Genomic DNA, 21,590 nt, shown 5'->3' on the forward strand with positions numbered 1-21,590 from the left:
CATTCGTTTTTTTCTTTTCGTTTTTCGTGTCATTCATTATGATCGAAATTCGTAATTTCGAATAAATTCATAAATTCAAAAATTCGGAAATTCAAAAATATGGAAATTCAAAAATCCGAAAATTCATAAATTAGAAAATTCAGAAATTCTAAATCCGAAAATTTGGAAATTGGAAAACTCGGATATTCAAAAATTCAGAAATTCGATAATCCGGGAATTCCAAAATTTGAATATCTGAAAATAAGAGGGAAAATCTAAAAATTCGAAAGAACGAAAATAAGAATGAAAATCTGAAAATTAAAAAATCCAAAAATTTGAAAATCTGAATTAATAATGAACTGACTAACTAATAATAACTAACTATTAAATTATAGGTATTGGAATTTCCTTTCAGACCTAATGAATACGAATTTATCTGAAGTTACGAATTATACGAAATAACAAATGCCGCATCTAAACGAATGGAACATAATGAATTAATAATAATAAATAATAATAAAAAAAAGTTTTTATTATTATTATTTATTTTTATTAGTTTGTTATGTTCCATTCATTTAGATACGGCATTCGTTATTTCAGGTAACTTTGGATAAATTCGTATTTATTACGTTCACTAACAGCCAAATTTGAAAGGAAATTCCAATACCTATAATTTAATAGTTAGTAATAGTTATTATTAGTTAGTTATTATTTCAGATTTTCTAATCTTCGGATTTTCGGATTTCTGAATTTTCAATTTTCGAATTTTCAATTATTCAAATTTCCAAACTTTAGATTTTCAAATTTCCAAATTTCGGAATCTTCGTATTTCCGAATTTTCAAATTTTCGATTCTCGGATTTTCAAATTTCCGAATTTTCAAATTTTTGATTTTCGTATTTTCAAATTTCCGGATTTTCGATTCTTCATATTTCGAAGAAATTCATTAAACGGGTTTTCGTTAATTCAAATATTTCCAAATTAAATTAATGTCAACTTTTGTGGAAAAATGAATTTGGTACGAATGTCTAGCCTGATGTACCATGTACTTGCATGAGAAAGTATCCTGTTCTCTTTATATTGCTTCCTTTATGGGAAATTCCTGGTGTTCCTGCCAGTCCCTCTGCTTTCCTATTAAAAACGTACCCACCCCTGCCGCACAGCCATTCACTGGAAAACTCAGTGTACTGCTGCTTCTCCTCCCCCAGCTCTTATACAGCTGAGAACAGAGGGAATGTGATGATTTATAAAAAAAAAAAAAAAAAAAAGGGAAAAAAGGTATTTATAATGTTTTTTTTTTTTTTATATCCATACAAAAATGTTTCAGCTTTCATTTCTATTTTAAACTGAATGAGTTGTTCTACAAGGTGATCGTTTACAATCACTTTAACCACTTAATGACCAGGCTGGCTCCCCAGGCGAATCCCCGTAGCTGTACGTCCAACGCTTTGAGACCACTAGGGACTGCGATGTCTGCCGGGCACTCGCGATCGCTCCTGAGAGAGACAGAACGGAGATTTGTCAATGTAAACAGACAGATCTCCATTCTGTCAGGAGAGAGGAGATAGATCTGCTGTTCATACTGATTATGAACAGCGATCGGTCTCCGCCTCCAGGCAGTCCTTCCCCCCACATTAAGAAACACTCCCTAGGACACACATTTACCCATTGATCGCTCGTGTTAACCCCTTCTCTGCCAATGACATTTATACAGTAATCAGTGGCTATTTTTAGCTCTGATCGCTGTATAAATGTCACTGGTCCCAAAAAGTGTCAAAAGTGTCCATTCTGTCTGCCGCAATGTCGCAGTCCCGCTAAAAATCACTGATCACTGCCATTACTAGTATAATAAAAATTGATAATAAAAATGACATAAATATATCCCCTATTCTGTAGACGCAATAACTTTTGCGCAAACCAATCAATATACGCTTATTGCGATTTTTTTTAACCAAAAATATGTAGAAGAATACATATCGGCCTAAACTGAGGATTTTTTGGATATTTATTATAGCAAAAAGTAAAAAGTAGTTTTTTTTCAAAATTGTCGGTCTTTTTTTGTTTACAGCGCAAAAAAGAAAAAACGCAGAGGTGATCAAATACCACCCAAAGAAAGCTCTATTTGTGGGCAAAAAAAAGGACACAAATTTTGTTTGGGTACAACGTTGCATGACCGCGCAATTGTCAGCTAAAGAGATGCAGTGCCGTATCGCAAAAAATGGCCTGGTCATTAAGGGGGAAAATCCTTACCTGTCTTTAAAGTGGGGTTCCGGCCGCAATATTTTTTTTTTTTTAAGTCAGCAGCTACAAACACTGTAGCTGCTGACTTTTAATAAGGACACTTACCTGTCCAGCGAGCCCGCGATGTCGGCCTCCCGAGGCCAATCCGTCCATCGGATCGGCCGCTGGCACCTCCATCTTAGCGAAGGGAAACAGGCAGTGGAGCCTTGCGGCTTCACTGCCCATTTCCTACTGCACATGCGCGAGTTGCACGGCGCTTTGTGAATGGCCCCGTGGTTTTCTGGCAACGGGGCCGCTCGCCGAAGAGGAGGAAGCACCGCGGAATAGGAAGAGGCAGATTAGGAAGACTACCTAGCAACAAGGGTTTCAGGTAAGTTAAAAAAATGTTTTTTTTTCAAATTTTTTTTTTTTTATTTTTTAAGATTTTTGATGCAATTTTTTTTTAGTGTGGCTCTCCACTTTAAGTGGTTAAAACTCAGTAGTAAGGTCTTAAACCATAGAATCCAGTATTTAGTTTAACCACTTGATGTCCGGGCCATAGCTGAATGACAGCCACAGCGCAGACCTCAATTTCCTGGGAGACTGTCATATGACGTCCTCCCCTGTGCACGCACCCCGCGTGCACCCTGCAGGGCGCGCGGTGCGTGTGCTGTGATGACTGAGTCACGGAGACTCGGATGATCACAGATCTGAGTAACGGGCCAATCCCGGCCTCTTACCATGTGATCAGCTGTCAGCCAATGACAGCTAATCACATGATGTAAACAAAAGCTCGGTAATAGTTTTTTCTTCTCCTCGCGCTGACAGCGTGAGGAGAAAAAAAAGCTGATCACCGGCTTATGTTAAAGAGACATTGGTCCCGAAGAGGAAGGAGGCACATATGCCTCATCTGTGCCTGCCAGTGCCACCTGCCATTGCCACCTGCTAGTGCACACAGTGCCCGGCAGTGCCACCTATCAATGCCCACAAGTGCCACCTATCAATGCCCACAAGTGCCACCTATCAATGCCCACCAGTGGTGCCAATCAGTGCCACCTAGCAGTGCTGCTATCAGTGTAAGCAATCTGTGCCCATTATTACCACCCATCAGTGCCCATCACTGCCACCTATCGGTGCCCATCAGTGCCGCCTCATCAGCGTACATCAATAAAGGAGAAAAATTACCTGTTTACAAAATTTTATAACAAAATATAAAAAAAATATAATTTTTTTTTTTTAAATTCGGTCTTTTTCAATTTTTTTAACAAAAAATAAAAACTGCGGAGGTGATCAAATACCACCAAAAGAAAGCTCTATTTGTGGGGAAAAAATGATAAAAATTTCATTTGAGTACAGTGTTGTATGACCGCGCAATTGTGATTCAAAGTGCAACAGCGCTAAAAGCTGAAAATTGGTCTGGACAGGAGGGGGGTTTAGGTGCCCAGTAAGCAAGTGGTTAAAGGAATATGTATATATTAAATTTTCTTGGAAAACCAGGCACACAAGTAAGTGAAAACACCCTGCCTCATTGATATCAGTTTGGGGAGTAGTAAGGCCTCATGCACACAGGATGCCAAAAATGCCACTTTTTTTCTGTCTCTGAATGCCCCTCTATGTTAGGCTACGTGTACTTTTACAAGCATTTAGAGGAAAAAGAAAAACTCACCAAAATCACCCAATGCGCCTAAATGCATGTAAATGGACTTGAGCATTCATTAATTTCTATGGCCAGAATAAATTTATATGGTGGACAATGGAATGAATGAATGCCCAAGCGCTAAATGCATCTGCAAAATGTGGCTTTAGGAGCGTTTTTAACACTGCTTTTTTCCTCCCCTGACCAAAGGGGAGGAAAAAAAAGTCCTGCATGCGCGAGGCCAAAGAAACACATTCAGATGTTGGATGGAATGATGGGGGAAGGTGTCGGTGTCAGCTAATTTTTAAAAGGGGTGTTGGTGATCCTGCGAGCAGGAATTTGCAGCAGACCCAGGAGGTTGAAGTGTTGTCACCTATCCAAATTAAAATGTGGATTCAGGGTGCCTTACATGAAACACCAATTTGGTGCCTGCCAATTTTATCAGGTTTAGGCCTCCTAAGTGACTTCTCCTATACTTTAAGGCTGGGTTCACACTAGTGCGATGACAGACATCGCATGTGATTTGCACCACATTGCTGTGCACATTACATGCAATGTCTGTGCGATGCAAATTCAGCCATACAGATTGTATGGCTAAAATTTCTTCACATTCGCACCAAAATGGCGCAGGACCCTTTTTTTATCTGCACTGGAATCGGAAACACCCTTGCGATCCGAATCCTGTATGATTTCACTGTTTGCACTGCGATCTGCAAACTGATTTGGGGGTGTTATTAACTTTACATTGACACCCGCAGCGGTTCGCAGATGTCAGTGTGAATCGCCTGTGATTCAGGAGCGATGCGGGAACCCGCACAGGAATCGCGCTGGTTCCCCCATTGCACAAGTGTGAACCGGGACTAAAAGGATATACTGTAAAATAATATGTTTGCTGTGTGCTCTTAGGCCATTGTGAAGCTATTAAATCAGTTTCCTTTATAAGTGGTTAAATCCTCATTTATCAAATGCGCAAAAAAAGTAACTGCAAATCCATCCGTTGGCCCATTTGCTTCCAAAGAATAAAATGATCATTTGTAATACACGCACCAATTGAACACTGCATAGTAAGGCTGACGAAATAGCAATTCCCTCTTTCAGTTTTGCAGATTACTCTAATGCCTCGTACACACGATCGGACTTTCCGACAACAAAACTGTGGATTTTTGTTAGAAGGTTGTTGGCTCCAACTTGTCTTGCATACACACGGTCACACAAATGTTAGCCAACAATTACGAACGTAGGGACGTACAATGAGCCGTTAAAAAGGAAGTTCAATAGTCATGTGATATCTCCATTACGAACGCTACTTTTACAAGACCGAGCGCTTCCGGCTCGTACTTGATTCCGAGCATGCGTGGACTTTTGTGCGTCTGACTTGTGTACACACGATCGGAAAGTCCAACAACAAAGTTTTGTTGGCGGGAAAATTTGAGAACCTGCTAGCCAACATTTGTTAGCGTAAAGTCCAACAACAAATGTTCGATGGAGCATACACACAGTCGTACTCTCAGCCAACAAGCTCACATCCAACATCGAAAAGTCAGATCGTGTGTACGCGACATACAACTTACCTGCTCACTGGACAACAAATTCAGTGGATGCTGTGAACTAGCAATACTTGGTTAGTAGATAACAGAAGGAAAATAGCCACATAAAACAAAACTTGAAAACTTGTATGATGTTAGAAGATGCCAAATAATGAATTTGAGGAGATCACATATAGTATGATTAGAAGGCTCATTAATATGTGGAATTTATTGGAAGCCATTTAAAAGAAATAGTCTGATAATATCGTACCAAATGCCTCTGTGGTGAAGAGACTTTCAGGTCCTGGATGACCAACACCTACATCTCCTTTGCGACCTAGCTGAACACAGACCTTATATTCAGTCCTTGGCTCCAGATTTTCAAGTTTTGCAATTTTATCAGTTATGGGAACTAAAAGAAAACACACCATCATTATAGTGGGAATTAAACCCGTAATGCAGCCAACTGACTGTACAAGCAAAAAACTACAGATCAATTATAATTATTCAGTAACCCATAGTTACCACTGGCTGAAGGAAGATAAAATGAATGTGAATGTACAATATGTAAAGTACTGCACACATTGAAGGGGCTATATAAACTCCTGTAATAATAACAATAATAATGTCTGAACAGCAGACTACACATAGCTAATCTATTTTACTGAATTTGTCTTATAGGGGTGTAGTCTTTTGTTGTCACTTTTTACATAGACTACTACTACTACATACCTCAATTTTTTGGACTACCTCAACCACTAATACCTAGAATCATGTGGCACATATATCTCATACCTCCCAACCTTTTGAGATGGCAATGAGGGACACCTATCAGCAAAAGTATGCAGGCATAGGACACACCTCTTGTCACGCCCCCTTAAAGGAGAATTGTACAAAAATACTAAATTTGTTAAACTCACAAGTGTTTTTTTTACTACTACTATTCCTTTATATTGGCTTTTGGAATTTACAAAAACAGCAATTTAGAAATCAGATGAAAGGTTTAGCACTGGAAAACACTTTGATAGATAAAAGGTGCAATATATATACATCTATATAAATTAGACCAAAATGAGGGACAAATGAGGAGGAATGAGGGACAGAGGGACATTGCTCCAAATCAGGGACAGTCCCTCCAAATCAGGGACAGTTGGGAGCTATGCATATAATGTTCATACAAGATGTTTTGGTAATGCTATTCCACCTCCTATAACCTGTCTTGTAGACTCAACAAACCAACGTCATATGTATATAACATAAGAACTGTCTGCCATTGCTAGACACATTTATTTGATTGTACAAAGGTTATCTATATAAAATACCCTGATAAATAATAAAGTCACCAAACTACAAAAGTCCCTTTTACTTCCCATAGAGACGACACAATGTATACATATGGCATATCAATGTGGGAATATCATATTTATTCTACAGATGGAGTAACAAACCACTCAAATAAGGTTTTCCAGTTTTAAAATGGCAGTAGAACAAATAGCCACTGTCCCTCTTCCATTTACATAGTATCTTGGACTCAAGTGGTGAACATCATATTGGTAGCTCTCTAAGGCTCGGTTCACACTAGGGGCGGCACGACTTCAGGTCGCCTCACCGAGGCGACCTGCACACGACTGCCACGGCGACTTGCAAAACGACTTCTGTATAGAAGTCTATGCCGCCCCAAAACGCCCCCAAAGTAGTACAGGAACCTTTTTCTAAGTCGGAGCGACTTGCGTCGCTCCGATTAGAACGGTTCCATTGTACAGAACGCCTGACAAGTCGCCCCCGTGTGAACCGGCACTAAATGTTCATAAGACTTGAAACATCTGTTCACGAAGATGTAGCATATCACCAAATGTCCAAGTGTTCTGTTGTGTAACGCAAGCTGTATTACACTTATTTAAAGGTTATGTTCACCTTTGGGGAAAAAATAATATATGCACATACATTTGCATAAAAAAAAAGTGCATTTATTATTTTTTTCCCCAGGGGCCTGCAAAGCATTGCACCCGTGATCAGTAAATTGCCAGTGCAATATCAGGCTCCAGCAGACACGCCCTCCAGTTTTGTGCCCATACCTCTGTACAGGCTTTCAGTTAACCTGGTGGAAGTGTGAAGGAACTATGAGGGTGATAATCGGGACCCTCACAGATCACTGAGAGCTACAAGCCATCTGCAGCAAAAGTTCAAACATCCTGTTTCATTGCAATGTGATTAATAATCAAGTTTAGTTTTTCTTACCAACTAAGATATTCCATGGTGTAGGTTTCTTAGATGGTTTGTATAGTACGGTAACTCTGGCTATCGGACCATCTCCTCCATAAGAGTCAATATTAACATCGATATTAAGATAGTTAGGTCCACTTTTGTTTAGCTTCGGTCCGCACTGTGGATAGGGAGCAACTGAACAGAATAATACAAGGATGACAAATATATATATATATATATAGAACAGAAATACAAAATGTAAAAGTATTTGGAGAAATATCATCAACCATTAGGGTTGATTTAGTAAAAAGGTAGAAATTTTCACTTTCTAAAGTAAATGTTCTTTTAGGTTAGTAAATAAAGTGAAGTCATGTTCATTTCAATTATCCAATCACATGCATGCAATATTAAATCAGGATTTTTGCTTGCACATAAAGATTAAAATGAACACTGGTTCATCTTAGTTATTTAGCTAAGTGAACCTTCATTTTACTTTCATTACTCCTTTAGTAAATCAACCCGGCTGCATCAAAATGTAGCAAATATCAAAGCAAGAGCAAGTGGAAAATCTGCTCTTATATTGCCTGTATTTAGCAATATCAGAAAAAAAAAATCTAATTAATTTTGTAAAGAAAAAAAAACACAATTTTATCATGCTCAGTTGTTTATTTTTATTCTATATTATTATATAGATTTTTTTATTTTTATACAGATTTTTAGATAATATTTTCCTCATATTAAAGTAGAATTTGGAAAGCAAACTTTAGACTTTTTGTTTTAGTAGTTCTCTCTTGACATGGGGGTTTCAGCAATAAAAATGTTGGAACATTACTCAGTCACTCAAAATGTCTGTTATCTCCAACCCATCTGTAACTTTTACCCTGATTCCAACTATTCATCTGAACACTTAAAGTACACTATATTGTCAACAGTATTGAGACACTTGCCTTTACACGCACATGAACTTTAATGGCATCCCAGTCTCAGTCCATAGGGTTCAATATTGAGTTGGCCTACCCTTTGCAGCTAAAACAGCTTCAACTCTTATGGGAAGGCTGCCCACAAGGTTTAGAAGTTCGTCTATGGGAATGTTTGACCATTCTTCCAGAAGCACATTTGTGAAATCAGGCACTGATGTGAACAAGAAGGCCTGGCTCACAGTCTCTGCTCTAATTCATCCCAAAGGTGTTCTATGGGGTTGCGGTCAGGAATCTGTGCAGGCCAGTCAAATTCCTCCACCCCAAACTCTCTCATCCATGTCTTTATGGACCTTGCTTTGTGCACTGGTGTGCAGTCATGTTGGATTAGGAAGGGACCTTCCCCAAACTGTCCCAACAAAGTTGGGAGCATGAAATCGTCCAAAATATCTTGATATGCTGATGCCTTAAGAGTTCCCTTTACTGGAACTAAGGGGCCTAGCCCAACCCGTGAAAAAAAAAAGAGTGGGCCAATATTGAACACTACAGACCAAGACTGGGATGCCATTAAGGTTCATGTGCGTGTAAAGGCAGGTGTCCCAATACTTTTGACAATATAGTGTGTATATAAAAACCCAAGAACAAAAATGTAATATACTGTAGCTTACAAGTACTTAGTAGATGTGGTAGCTAAATTAGGTTTTTGGGTTTTTTTTAGGGCTAAGTACTTTTTCTGCAAGTACAGAAATAAATACCTGTAGATCATGTCATCTTAAACAATGCTGTAGCCCACAGGTGTCAAACACAAGGCCCGCGGGCTGAATCCGGCCCTCCAGGCCATTTCATGTGGCCCTCACACCTCTCCTGCAGCTGCACGAGAGCTCCAGTCCTCCTCTGGTCCTCCTCCAGACCACTAATTTCTGCTTTCAAGCAATGCATCCAGCTACTTCCCAGCAGCAGCAGCATAAGGAAAGGGGGTGCACTGTGATGCTAGGGAGAGTAGGGGACTCAACTTCTGATGGTGGGTGGCTCTTGACATCTAATGTAAGGGGAGGGGGTGCGCTGGACATCTAATCTTACAGATACAACTGGCCCTTTTGAGGACAATCATAATGCTGATGCGGCCCACGATGAAATTGAGTTTGACACCCCTGCTGTAGCCTCTGAGCTATCTTCTGTAAGCTACAAAGCAACAGCCCTCTATGAAATTGAGATGGGAAACTTAGATTGTGTATGTAGCCTAAATCAGGAGAGCAGCCCAGGGTGACAACCTGTTTCACTATATATAAAGAGCAGTCAGTGAATGTTGGACAGGAAGTAAAAATAAAGATAATATAAAAGAAAACTAATGCAGACATCAAATCTAAAAATGGTAAGCTGCAATACCTAACACTCAGCCTAAAAGTGGCCTCCCCCACTTAATAAACCACCAACATTAATGAGCTAATAACATGGCAAGAAACAGTATAAACAATAACAAACCATGCTACATATTGTACAGCCCATGCACAAGAACTGGTACACACAGACCTCATCCGTGGACCAGCAAACAAAACTGTGAAAAGAAGCCAGCCACCAATGACATATTGTTAAAACAGTAGCACCATTTTCAGAGGAAGGAAATAAGAGACCAGTGAGATAGAGCAGGCCTGGAACAGGATGTCCAGCATTTAAGTGGAGGGCCTACATGACTGTGTTTGCAGTCTAGGCTGTAGCTAGGTAGGTTTAGAGGCCTACCTGATTGGACGGTAGCAGGGTGTGTTTGGGTGTGGCAGGGCAGGGTCATTAGGGGTCTAATGAGAAATGGATGTTGACTGATGCCGCGTACACACGAGCGGACTTTACGGCAGACTTTGCTCGGCGGACTTTTCGATGGACTTTACAACAAACTTTCTGAATGAACAGACTTGCCTACACACAATCCACCAAAGTCCGTCGAATTCGTACGTGATGACGTATGACCGGACTAAAACAAGGAAGTTCATAGCCAGTAGCCAATAGCTGCCCTAGCGTGGCTTTTTGTCCGTCGAACTAGCATACAGACGAGCGGACTTTTCGACCGGACTCGATTTCGACGGATTAATTTAAAACATGTTTCAAATCTAAGTCCGTCCAACTTTTGAGAAAACAAAGTCCGCTGGAGCCCATACACGATCGAATTGTCCGACCAAATCCCGTCCGCCGGGCAAAGTCTGCCGTAAAGTCCGCTCATGTGTACGTGGCATTAGGGTCAGTCAGAGTTTGGTCAGTTGAGGAGAAACTTTTGGAGGAATTTGGAGTCACTTTTCAGGTCTGTGCTGTAAGGACACTACTATGGCAGACATTGAGACCTCTCAGGGGCAGCTGTGGTAGCGAATGGCCCCCAGTGGCTGGAGTCTCAGATGACCGACATGCTGCAGGGGTCAGGGTAGGGTCCTGCTACACCTGCACCCCAGCTATCATGGGCTAGGAGGTCTAGGCTTCCTGTGCACCTCAGTCCAGAGGTGACCCCTAGAGTTTGCCGCTGCAAAAAGAGACCAACCCAGGACGCTTCAGCCCCAAAGGCAAAAAGGGTGCCTCCTCATTCTGCTGGCTGGGCTGGAAGGAATCCTCTCCAAAGGCGGGACCCGGGCGGGAGATCATATACAGCCACCTACTCCTGATCCCTTTCTACTAGAGCCTGGGACCATGCGGCCGGCTCAGCAGGGCCTCCCCCGGAAGTGAGAGAGAAGATCTGAAAGGAGGAATGTGTCGAGATATTGTTTCCCTTCTGCCAAGTTTAATCTGGACAAAGTAAAGCCGGACGAAAGTAAAAAGGAAGAAGAGGAAAAGCGGCGTTACCACCTGATTCCCAGGATGTTCGGGAATTGGCTTCAGGCTTTCAATATCCTGTCCAGTGTGTTAGGTGAGAATTGCTCTGCTCTTTTTTGCTACCTGGACTCTATTAGTGAGGCCCAGCGCGTGTACGGGGGAGTGGCCTGGTTGACCTATGATGAGCAGTTCAGGCAGCGTAAGGCGGTTAGGCCCTCGCTTTGGTGGGACCACAACGACATAAGCTTGTAGATGAAACTGATGACCCAAGCTAGGGCCGTTACCCATCCCTTTCGGGGGGGGCAGGGGTGCAGCTACCACCTCAGGGCCATCGGCCACACAAAGAAAGGGGTACTGCTGGCAGTTTAACGACGGGACCTGCAGATTCAGGGGTTCCTGCCATTATCGTCACGCATGCTCTGGATGCGGGGGCTCTCACCCCTTGTCAAAATGTTTTAAGCAAGGAAAGGGTAAGTCGACCAACGCTGGAAAGGGGGAAAATTCTGATTCGGGTGGAAAAACTGGCGCCCTTTCTCTGTAGGTATTCTGACAAGGCCGCTGCACAGTTTTTGTTGCGGGGGTTTACTGTTGGTTTTCGAATTCCCTGTACAATGTCTAGTGCCCCTTTGGTGGTGGCTAACTTGCACTCTGCGCATTTGAATTTTAAGGTGGTTTCTGTAAAATTGGCTAAGAAAGTGTCCTTGGGATAGATGGCTGGCCCATTTTCTTTCCCGCCGCTAGCCGACTTAGTGGGTTCTCCTCTCGGGGTGGTCCCCAAGAAGCAACACAGTAAATTTTGCCTTATCCACCATCTATCCCACCCTTCGGGGTGGTTCGGTCAATGACGCAATTGATCCCAACCTGTGTGCGGTGTCCTATGACTCTTTTACAATGCCACTGCATGGGTGCGCAAGTTTGGCAAGGGCGCGCTGCTGGCCAAAACTGACATCGAGGCGGCCTTCCGATTGCTGCCTGTCCACCCACAGAGTTTCCATCTGTTGGGTTGCGTGTGGCAGGATCAATATTTTGTTGATTATTGTTTGCCGATGGGTTGCGCCATTTCATGTTCCTTTTTCAAAATTTTCAGTTCCTTTCTTGAATGGGTGGTATGGGATTTGTCTGGTTTGCAGTCCATTATTCATTATTTGGACGATTTTTTTGGACTCAGACTTGCCAGATTTTGTTGGCCACAGTCCAGGACCACTTTGAGGTTTTTGGGGTGCCTTTGGCACTGGAAAAAACTGAAGGCCCAATTGAGGAACTGAAATTTTTGGGTATCATTGATACGATTTGGAATGGAAAGTCGGCTACCCGTGGATAAGCTGGAAGATCTTCGGGGGTCAGTTATCGGTGCTCGCCATTGCAAAAAATTGCAATTACGTTCCCTGCAGTCTCTTCTGGGCAAGTTCAATTTCGCATGCCACATCATGCCTATGGGTCGAGTGTTTTGCCGGTGGCTGGCGGCGGCCACTGCTGGGACAAACTCCCCACAATTTTGTGAGACTAAACAAGGAACATCGAGATGATCTGCTCGTCTGGGAGATGTTCCTTGACAAGTACAATGGGCAATCCTTGTGGATGGAGGTGGCGGTGTCCAACTTAGATTTGGACCTCTATACGGATGCGGCAGGTTCAGTGGGCTATGCGGCCTATTTTAGGGGCCAGTAGAGTATGGATCGATGCCCAGAGGCATGGAGTAATTCTGACTTCATCCGCAACCTTGTGCTATTTGAATTGTTTTCCATAGTGTTGGCTGTCGAAATATGGGGCCAGGAATTCCAGAACAAGTGTGTCCGGTTTCACTGCGATAACCTGAGGGTAGTGAATGCCAATAACACCATTACAGTTTTTTCTCCACCTGTTGTGCGGTTGCTTAGGCATTTAGTTCTACACTGTCTGAGTTTAAATGCTTTTGTGTATGCTGTCCATGTGCCGGGGGTGACTAATACAGTGGCTGATGCCCTTTCTCGCCTGCAGTGGGAAAAATTCCATCAGTTTGCCCCGGAGGCGGAGCAACTCGGAATTCCGTGCCCCAGTCATTTGTGGAACGTCACCTTGCCATCATAGCAGGTTTGATTCAGCAGTTGGTTTGTCCTTCCATGTGGACAGCATACGACAGGGTCTGGCTGGAATGGCACAAGTTGGTAAGTTTGGTGGGTGGGTGCTTTCAGGGGGGAGGACCGGTTGCATGTTTTGTTATATTTCATTGGCAAGAACTTCGAGGAAGGAGTCTCTATTTCCTCGTTGAATCGCAAAATGGGGGGCCTGGCATTTCTGTTTCGGCTTTCAAGGTTGGCAGATGTCACAAAATCTTTTTTGGTTAAAAAAGCTCTGCGGGGTTACAGGAAGGGTAGGTGTGTTCTGGATTCTCGTCGTCCTGTTTCCTTCGAAATGTTGGGAGTACTCTTGGAGCATTTGCCTAAGGTTTGCTCTTTTTCTTTCAAATCGGTTCTTTTTAGGACCGCTTTCGTTCTGGCCTTTTTCAGGGCCCTCCGAGTGGGTGAACTGGTCAGTCCTTCTATATGTGTCGGGGGAGGTTTGGGGGCTTCAGACGTCACAATTCATGGTGACAAGGTTTCTTTTATTCCAGTGGTTCTCAACTCTGGTGCTCAGGACCCACTAACAGACCAGATTTTATGTATTACCTTGGGGAGATGCAGACTAGAATACTGCAATCACTGAGCAGCAAATGATATCACCTGTGATGTGTTTTAGTTATCTTACAAACCTGGCCTGTTAGTGGGTCCTGAAGACAGGAGTTGAGAACTACTGGTTTATTCAGAGGTCAAAGACTGATCAAATGGGCAGAGGGTCTAATGTTGAGCTTGGATGGGTTCCCCATTTCCAGTGGCGGAATTTTCAGGGTCGCAGCAGTCGCACTTGCGACTCGGCCCTCTAGTTCTGCCACTGTGGGGGGGCCCAAAAGCCCGGGATACGGCTCCAGGGTTCTCTCTCACACTGCAGTGCACAGACCCCGTACTTGCTGACAGCCCACCCTCCCTCCTCGCAGGGACAGGAGAGGAAAGAGATAGAGTGAGCAGGCTCTTCTCCTCCTCCCGTGTGTGTGTGTGTGTGTGTGTGTGTGTGTGTGTGTGTGTGTGTGTGCACCCATGGCTCCGCCCACATTCCAATCCCCGGCAACTCTGTGCCTTTCAAATGGAAAGTTCAACAGTCGGCAAGCTACTAGATCGTGGAGGGAAGGACAGCTTGTACCATGGATGCTGCAAACCTCCACAGGGGATCCACAGCTCTCCAGGACAGCCTTCCTTCCTAATCAAACATCTCAGTGGTTGAAAACAAAGCAGCACACAGGTGGGTCAGTCAATGAGGGGACTGAATAGAGAGAGTGTTGTCACCTCCAGAGCCCCTCTACCAACACAGCAGCCCACTGGGGTTTCCCTGGTGTGGTGCACTACAAGCCCCAGCATGCTCTGCCAGCCTGTGTGTATGTATAGCACAGGCTAGTAGGCCTTGCTTGCTGACCACAGTACTGGCAGAACTCCAGGGCCCAAGCCTCCATTTATGTTGAGTGAAGTGTCCCTCCCTTTCTCTCTGCTCTCTCCACCCTCTGAGCACACCAATGTAAGTGAGAGCTCTGTGGACTGTAATGTAAAGGGGGACTCTGATGTAAGTGGGGCTTTGGTGAGCAGAGATCCCCCTACATCAGGGTTCCCAGAGCACCCCTTACATCAGAGTTCCCCTTTACATTACAATCCACAGAGCTCCCCCTTAGGGCCCTTTTACAAAGGCGGACCTGCCTGCTCAGCAGGGGATCTCTCCGCTGATCCCCACTGAGCAGGCGAATGACAGGTCCGTGTATGCTCCACTTGTACAGAGAAGACAGGGACGCAGCTCACTGTTCTCTATGGGCCAGTCTGACTGTCATCCAATCCACTAGACAGATGGTGAATGGATCTCCATCCATCTGTTCTCATTGGATCAGATCCAGGCAGGTGTAAATGTAAACATATTCATTTACATCCACCTCCCCATAGAGAACAATGGGTGGAAAATGGAAATTCTGCAGACTCTTAAGTAACAGGGGCTCTGGGAACCCTGACTAAAAGGGGAATGCTGGGGACATTGATGTAAGTGGGGGCTCCAGTTACCAAGGACCCCCTTATATCAGAGTTCTCACTGTTCTTCCTTAAATCAAAGTCTCCAGAGTTCTCCCTTATATCAGAGTCTGTACAGTAAGGGGGGACCCTTACAGTGTAGGGGAACTCTGCAAGTTCAGATGTAAATGGGAAACTCTGCATATTCAGATGTAAAGGGGAACTCTGTGGATTTAAATATATGCAATTAGAATTGTTATTTAATCACAAAATACATGTATAGTGTATACTACAAAAAGGAATTTGCTGTGCGCTGCAACCCTACCAAGATGTCAGGAAGGGGTCCTGCTGCAGGACCATAATCAAGGGCCCCGCAGTGCTAGAAAGGGACCCCAGAATCATTGGTAAGGGCCCCGGGACCAAAGGTCAGGGGGGCCCTTCATGGTTCCTTGCACCGGGGCCCTGAAGGTTCTAGTTACGCCCCTGCCCATTCCTCTTCTTGCCCGGGCACTGGTCAATTGGTTGAAGCTCAGGCCGAATGGGTCTGGGCTTTTTTTGCCACATACCGACAGTTCGGCATTGTCGCGGTTTTAGTTTATCTCAGTTTTTCGGAAGTGCTTATTGTCTGCGGAGTTTACTCCTACGGACTTTGCTCCATTCTTTCAGGATTGGGGCTGCCACGGAGGCTGCTAAATGGGGAATGGGTGATCGGGTTTTGCAGTAGATTGGGCGCTGGGAATCCCAGCGTTTCAGTTTCCTCATCTCTTATAAGTTTGCATGTTGTTCCGTTTGTCTGCCATTGTTCTGGTCGAATCTTTGTTTGTCTTTGTCTGTTTTATGTTCTGGTCGTTATGTGTTGCTCGTGATGCCTACAATTTTATGTTTTTCAGGCAGAGAATGTTTGGTATGGATACTCGGTCACTCCTACATTTTTTGGGGTGCCAAGAGGGCTGCAGTCAGACCAGAGGGCAGGCAGTTGGGGTTTCCACGGAGTACAGCCAGTGTGAGGTGGATTGGTGTCCCAGACATGCTGTGGTCCTGGGTGTTGCTGGAAGTCCATTGGTATGCCAGATTGGATTGGCCCCCAGGCATATTGCTTTTGCGTGTTGGGGGTAACGATCCTGGGCTCCGGGCAGCACGGGAATTGATCCTGGACACTACACTTGATTTCCTGCACTTGAGATCATTTTTCCCAGACACCATTTTGGTTTGGTCAGACATTGTGGCCAAATCCGCCTGGCGCATGGCCCGCTTCATGGATAAGCTCAGTAAGGCTCAGATAAAAGTGAACAAGGAAGTGGCAACATTTTTTGTCATGAACGGTGGCCTGGCGGTGCGCCATCTGAAGTTGGAAGGGGATAACTGGATCTATTCGAGGGGGGATGGGGTTCACCTGAACGCCATCGGCATAGATATGTGGTTCCTGAGTTTACAGGAGGGTATTCAGAGGGCTTTTCCTCTGTGGCAGGCCGCCAAACGTGAGGTGTCACACCTGGGAATCGGTGGCAGGGGTTTCAGGCGTGGTCATGAAGGTGGGCATGGTCAAAATTGTCTGTGGAGAATGATGGGTTGGCCCCATCTTTGGTATGGGTACCTTCCCGTAGATGTGACGTCAGTATGGCGATATCGGTATTGGGGCTGTATTGGGTGGTAATGTGGTAACTAATTGTCCCGAGACGGTCTAATTTCGACTGGGGGGCCGTGGTAAGGAACTTGGTGCTTGATACAGCCGATTTGGTAAAACATGCTTGCCTCCAAATACCTGGATTTAAGAGAGTCGGTATTATACATTAGTGGGTAAAGTTTATCTTTCATGGAATGTAATAAAAGATATATTTGTTGAATTGTGTTTTGTTAATAAAAAGGCTGCTATGGCTATTTAAAATCCATTCTAAGGTGGTCGTGCCTTATTTACATAAGGTGGGTAAGGTGGGAAGTATGGTTTGGTTTTGGCAGCCAAAAATCAGCAATACATCAGTCATGGGAAAATACAAAACTAAAAAGGCATGTAAGAGTAAGCAGGTTGACTGTTTTCATAGTCACATACTTCTACTTGTTGTAGAGAACAATATTAGTACCTTCTTACCTTTTACTGAGATATATACTTGCTTGTCAGTCATCCCTGCTTCAGTTTTTACACTGTAGATCCAATACCCCGTGTCTCGAGGTAGAATTTTTCCTACTGAAAACTGGGCAATTGTCTGCTGATTACTTTCATTTGTTGACACGGCCTTTATTAAAGAAAAATGTCCACAAGCATTATAAAGATTTATCAATATCTATGACCTTTATAGGTAGATAGGATAGTCTTAATAGGAAGACTTCACATAATATTTATTCACATAAAATGATATGATATGAGATCTGCCAAAAGTGTTTTAGTAACAAAGATCAGTGGCAAGTATCAGTAAACCTGGCATCCCAACAGTTACTGCAGCTTTAAAATGAAAGGAGAAGCAGAAGACTGATTCGCTCATATCACTTTTACTTTGCTCTCTCCTCCTCTGTCTGTCACACTGCTTTCTTCTCCTTGCCCCTTGTGCTTTTTCTCCCCCCCCTCAGTCTGAGCTCCGCTGTACACTGGATTGCAAGAGGTTTAAACTAAATCGAAATTCAAACATTTACACTGCTGACTTTAAATTAATGATGTATCGATTAATTACAGAGTTGTAATAATTTGTACCTTTTTATGTCTGCCTCACATTCAACTTTAGCATTAATTAATACCTGCCCATACAAAAGGAATACAGTGTGCAAAAACCTCCCCTTGACTTCCATGAGATCTACCCCCCAGCCTTCCTGCCCTTTGGACTCAGCCCAAAGAAATCTATGGAAAGCAACTGTGCGCTACAATGTTGTCTCACTAAAGACTAGTATACGTGAAATAGCATCTCACTGGATATTGCAGCAACACTTGTTTGCGCTGGCTACACCTGCAATGTCCAGTGAGATGCTATTTCACGTATACTAGTTTTTAGCAAGACAACATCATAGTGATTCATACTAATTACAGTATGTACAGATGAGACAGTAAGTGATTGCTGATATATCCTGAACTACCACATTTCTATTAGGGTGATTAAAAAAAAGAGCCTGGATCTATCTTGTGTTAGCTTATGCAACTGTTTTTTAATAGTAATGAGATATCCTACCTCAAAGACAGTGCCATCTTCTTTAAAAAGATGAAAATCTTGTGCAGATGGTGCTGGGTTGCCACTAACTCTGCAAGTAGGTTTAAAATCTAACCCAGAGTTTAACTCTAATGTTGTTTCCATTTCTTGTATCTGTGGTGGAATGTGCGGCGGACCTGCAGGAAAAAAACAATTTATCGATATGACATGTGACAATTATATAAAAAACACTGAGAATAAAAGAAGTTGTTTGTCCATTAAAACGGCATGATCTATACCTAAAGGCTTTGGCAAACATTTAAAACATGCTTCACTTTTCTTCTATATTTTCTTATATGTAGACTAAAAAAGGAATATTTCACTTACGTGTCATTGCTAGTAAAGGAATTTAAAATGTTGGTATCGTGTTTCTCTCAGAGGCTTTAGTGCTTGGATGTGCCCAGCAAAATTCATAATTGCTAAACTCCATAATGTTTAACAAATAAATTATTGATCCATCTTTTGGCAATGGGAAAAATACCCCCAACTTTAGAGTCTCTCAGAGAGACAGATTGCTGATCCAACAGTTTTGTTTGGAGATGACTTGTAATTGGAATGCTTACTTCTGTAAATTATAATAAATATTAACTGTCCTGTGAACATATTGTTGTGATTGTGTTGAAGGCTCAGTTCTGTCCCAGTCTTCCAAGCCATTATAATTTACCAGCAGTTGTATTTTCCAACCTAATTTAAGAATGAGTCCAAATGTTAATATACAACGAGTGTTGCTGGTGAGTGTGATCGCCCAATGCTTTTTTTATTTATCAGAACTATGGTTATTAGAGTGGCCAAGATATGCTCATCTCTTTGATGGCTGGGCCTTACTATTTCAGCTGGATTTTATTGCTGCTTTTTTTTTATCATGGAGAGTGAGACAACTGGTGTTAGGGAAGAATGAATAAGAGTCTAAGATGAAGGAGCAGAGCTGAATACCTAATGCCGCCAACACACGACCGTTTTTTTCGTCGGAATAAACTCTGACGTTTTTTTCGACGGAGTTCCGACGGAGTTTCGCTGAAACGGACTTGCCTACACACGATCACACCAAAGTCCGATCGTTTAGAACGTGATGACGTACGATGGGACTAGAAAAAGGAAGTTCAATAGCCAGTAGCCAATAGCTGCCCTTGCGTCGTTTTTGGTCCGTCGGAACAGCATACAGACAAGCGGTTTTCCCGATAGGAACTGATTCCGTCGGGAAGATTTGAAACATTTTCTATTTTTAGGTCCGTCATAATTTTCGAAAGAAAAAGTTCGATGAAGCCCACACATGATCGGAATGTCCGATGGAATGATTCCGTCTGACCTTTTCTGCAAAAAAGTCCGGTCGTGTGTACGCGGCATAAGAATACCTTACAATTTGCTCCAGCAGGGGGAAAAAATCCAGAGTTAGACTTACTGGTGAGCTCCTTTTTAATGAGTCTTCCAGGACAGCACAAAAGACACATGCACCCCCCAACAGAAACAGGAAACATAACACCAAAGACACCCCAACCTCTTATGCCGCGTACACACGATCGGAATTTCCAACATCCGAAGGATGTTGGCTCAAACTTGTTTGGCATACACTTGGTCGCACAAATGTTGTCGGAAATTCCGAACGTGAGATTGCGGTGACGTACAAGACGTACAACGAGCCGAGAAAAAGGAAGTTCAATAGCCAGTGCGGCTCCTTCTGCTTGATTCCAAGCATGCGTGAGCTTTTGTACGACGAACTGTACACACGATCTGACTTTGCGACAACAAGTGAAGTTGGCGGAAAATTTGAGAACCTGCTCTCAAACATTGGTGTGCGGAAATTCTGACAGCAAATGTTTGATGGAGCACACACACAGTCAGACTTTCCGGCAACAAGCTCATATCGAACATTTCCCGTCGGAAAGTTCGACCGTGTGTACGCGGCATTAGAGTTGTCTAACCCATTAAGATGTGTATGCGTGAACAAGGAGTGATTTAAACCTGAAATAAATTGCACATCTAGGGAGTGACATTTTTGCCCATTCTTCCTTGCAAAATAGCTCAAGCTCTGTCAGATTGGATGGAGAGCGTCTGTAAACAGCAATTTTCAAGTCTTTCCACAGATTCTCAATTGGATTTAGGTTTGGACTTTGACTGGGCCATTCTAACACATGAATATGCTTTGATCTAAACCATTCCATTATAGCTCTGGCTGTATGTTTAGGCTCATTGTCCTGCTGGAATGTGAACCTCTGCCCCAGTCTCAAGCCTTTTTTAAGACTCTAATGCCGCATACACATGAGCGGACTTTCCGGAAGACTTGGTCCGTCGGACCGGACTCCGGCGGACCGGACTCCGGCGGACAATTCGATCGTGTGTGGGCTCCAGCGGACTTTTTTTCCCCAAAAGTCCGACGGACATAGAAATAAAACATGTTTCAAATCTTTCCGGTGGACTCGAGTCCGGTCGAAAAATCCGCTTGTCTGTATGCTAGTCCGATGGACAAAACCCGACGCTAGGGCAGCTATTGACTACTGGCTATCAACTTCCTTATTTTAGTCTGGTCGTACGTCATCATGTACGAATCTGTTGGACTTTGGTTGATCGTGTGTAGGCAAGTCCGTTCGTTCGAAAATCCGTCGGAAAGTCCGTCGGAAAGTCCGTCGGACCAGTCGGGTTGAAAAGTCCGCCCGTGTGTATGCGGCATTACAAATTTTTTTGTAAGATTTCCCTGTATTTGGCTCCATCCATCTTCCCATCATCTCTGACCAGCTTCCCTGTCCCTGCTGAAGAAAAGCAACCCCACAACATGATGCTGAGAACACCATGTCTCATGGTGGGGATGGTGTGTTCAGGGTGATATGCAGTGTTAGTTTTCCGCTACACATAGCAATTTGCTTTTAGGCCAAAAAGTGCAATTTTGATCTCATCTGACCAGGCACCTTCTTCCACATGTTTGCTGTGTCCCCCACATGGCTTCTCGCAAATTGCAAAGGGACTTCTTATGGCTTTCTTTCAACAATGGCTTTCTTCTTGCCACTCTTCCATAAAGGCCAGATTTGTGGAGTGCACGACTAATAGTTGTCCTGTGGACAGATTCTCCCACCTGAGATATGCATCTCTGCAGCTCCTCCA

At 43.3% G+C, this 21,590-nt stretch overlaps 1 protein-coding gene across 1 annotated transcript in view; it reads right to left on the reverse strand.

Moving 5' to 3' along the window:
- TEK (TEK receptor tyrosine kinase) overlaps positions 1–21,590 on the reverse strand; it is a 151,819-nt gene that overhangs the window by 26,229 nt on the left and 104,000 nt on the right. Inside the window, exons 8-11 of the mRNA XM_073635905.1 lie at positions 18,480–18,634; positions 17,414–17,558; positions 7,599–7,760; positions 5,632–5,772 (exon numbers count right to left, since the gene is read on the reverse strand). Of these exons, the coding sequence (XP_073492006.1) occupies positions 5,632–5,772; positions 7,599–7,760; positions 17,414–17,558; positions 18,480–18,634 (603 nt within the window). The remainder of the gene's footprint in view (positions 1–5,631; positions 5,773–7,598; positions 7,761–17,413; positions 17,559–18,479; positions 18,635–21,590) is intronic.

This window comes from Aquarana catesbeiana, linkage group LG01, assembly GCF_042186555.1.
Source record: "Aquarana catesbeiana isolate 2022-GZ linkage group LG01, ASM4218655v1, whole genome shotgun sequence".
Classification (NCBI taxonomy): domain Eukaryota; kingdom Metazoa; phylum Chordata; class Amphibia; order Anura; family Ranidae; genus Aquarana; species Aquarana catesbeiana.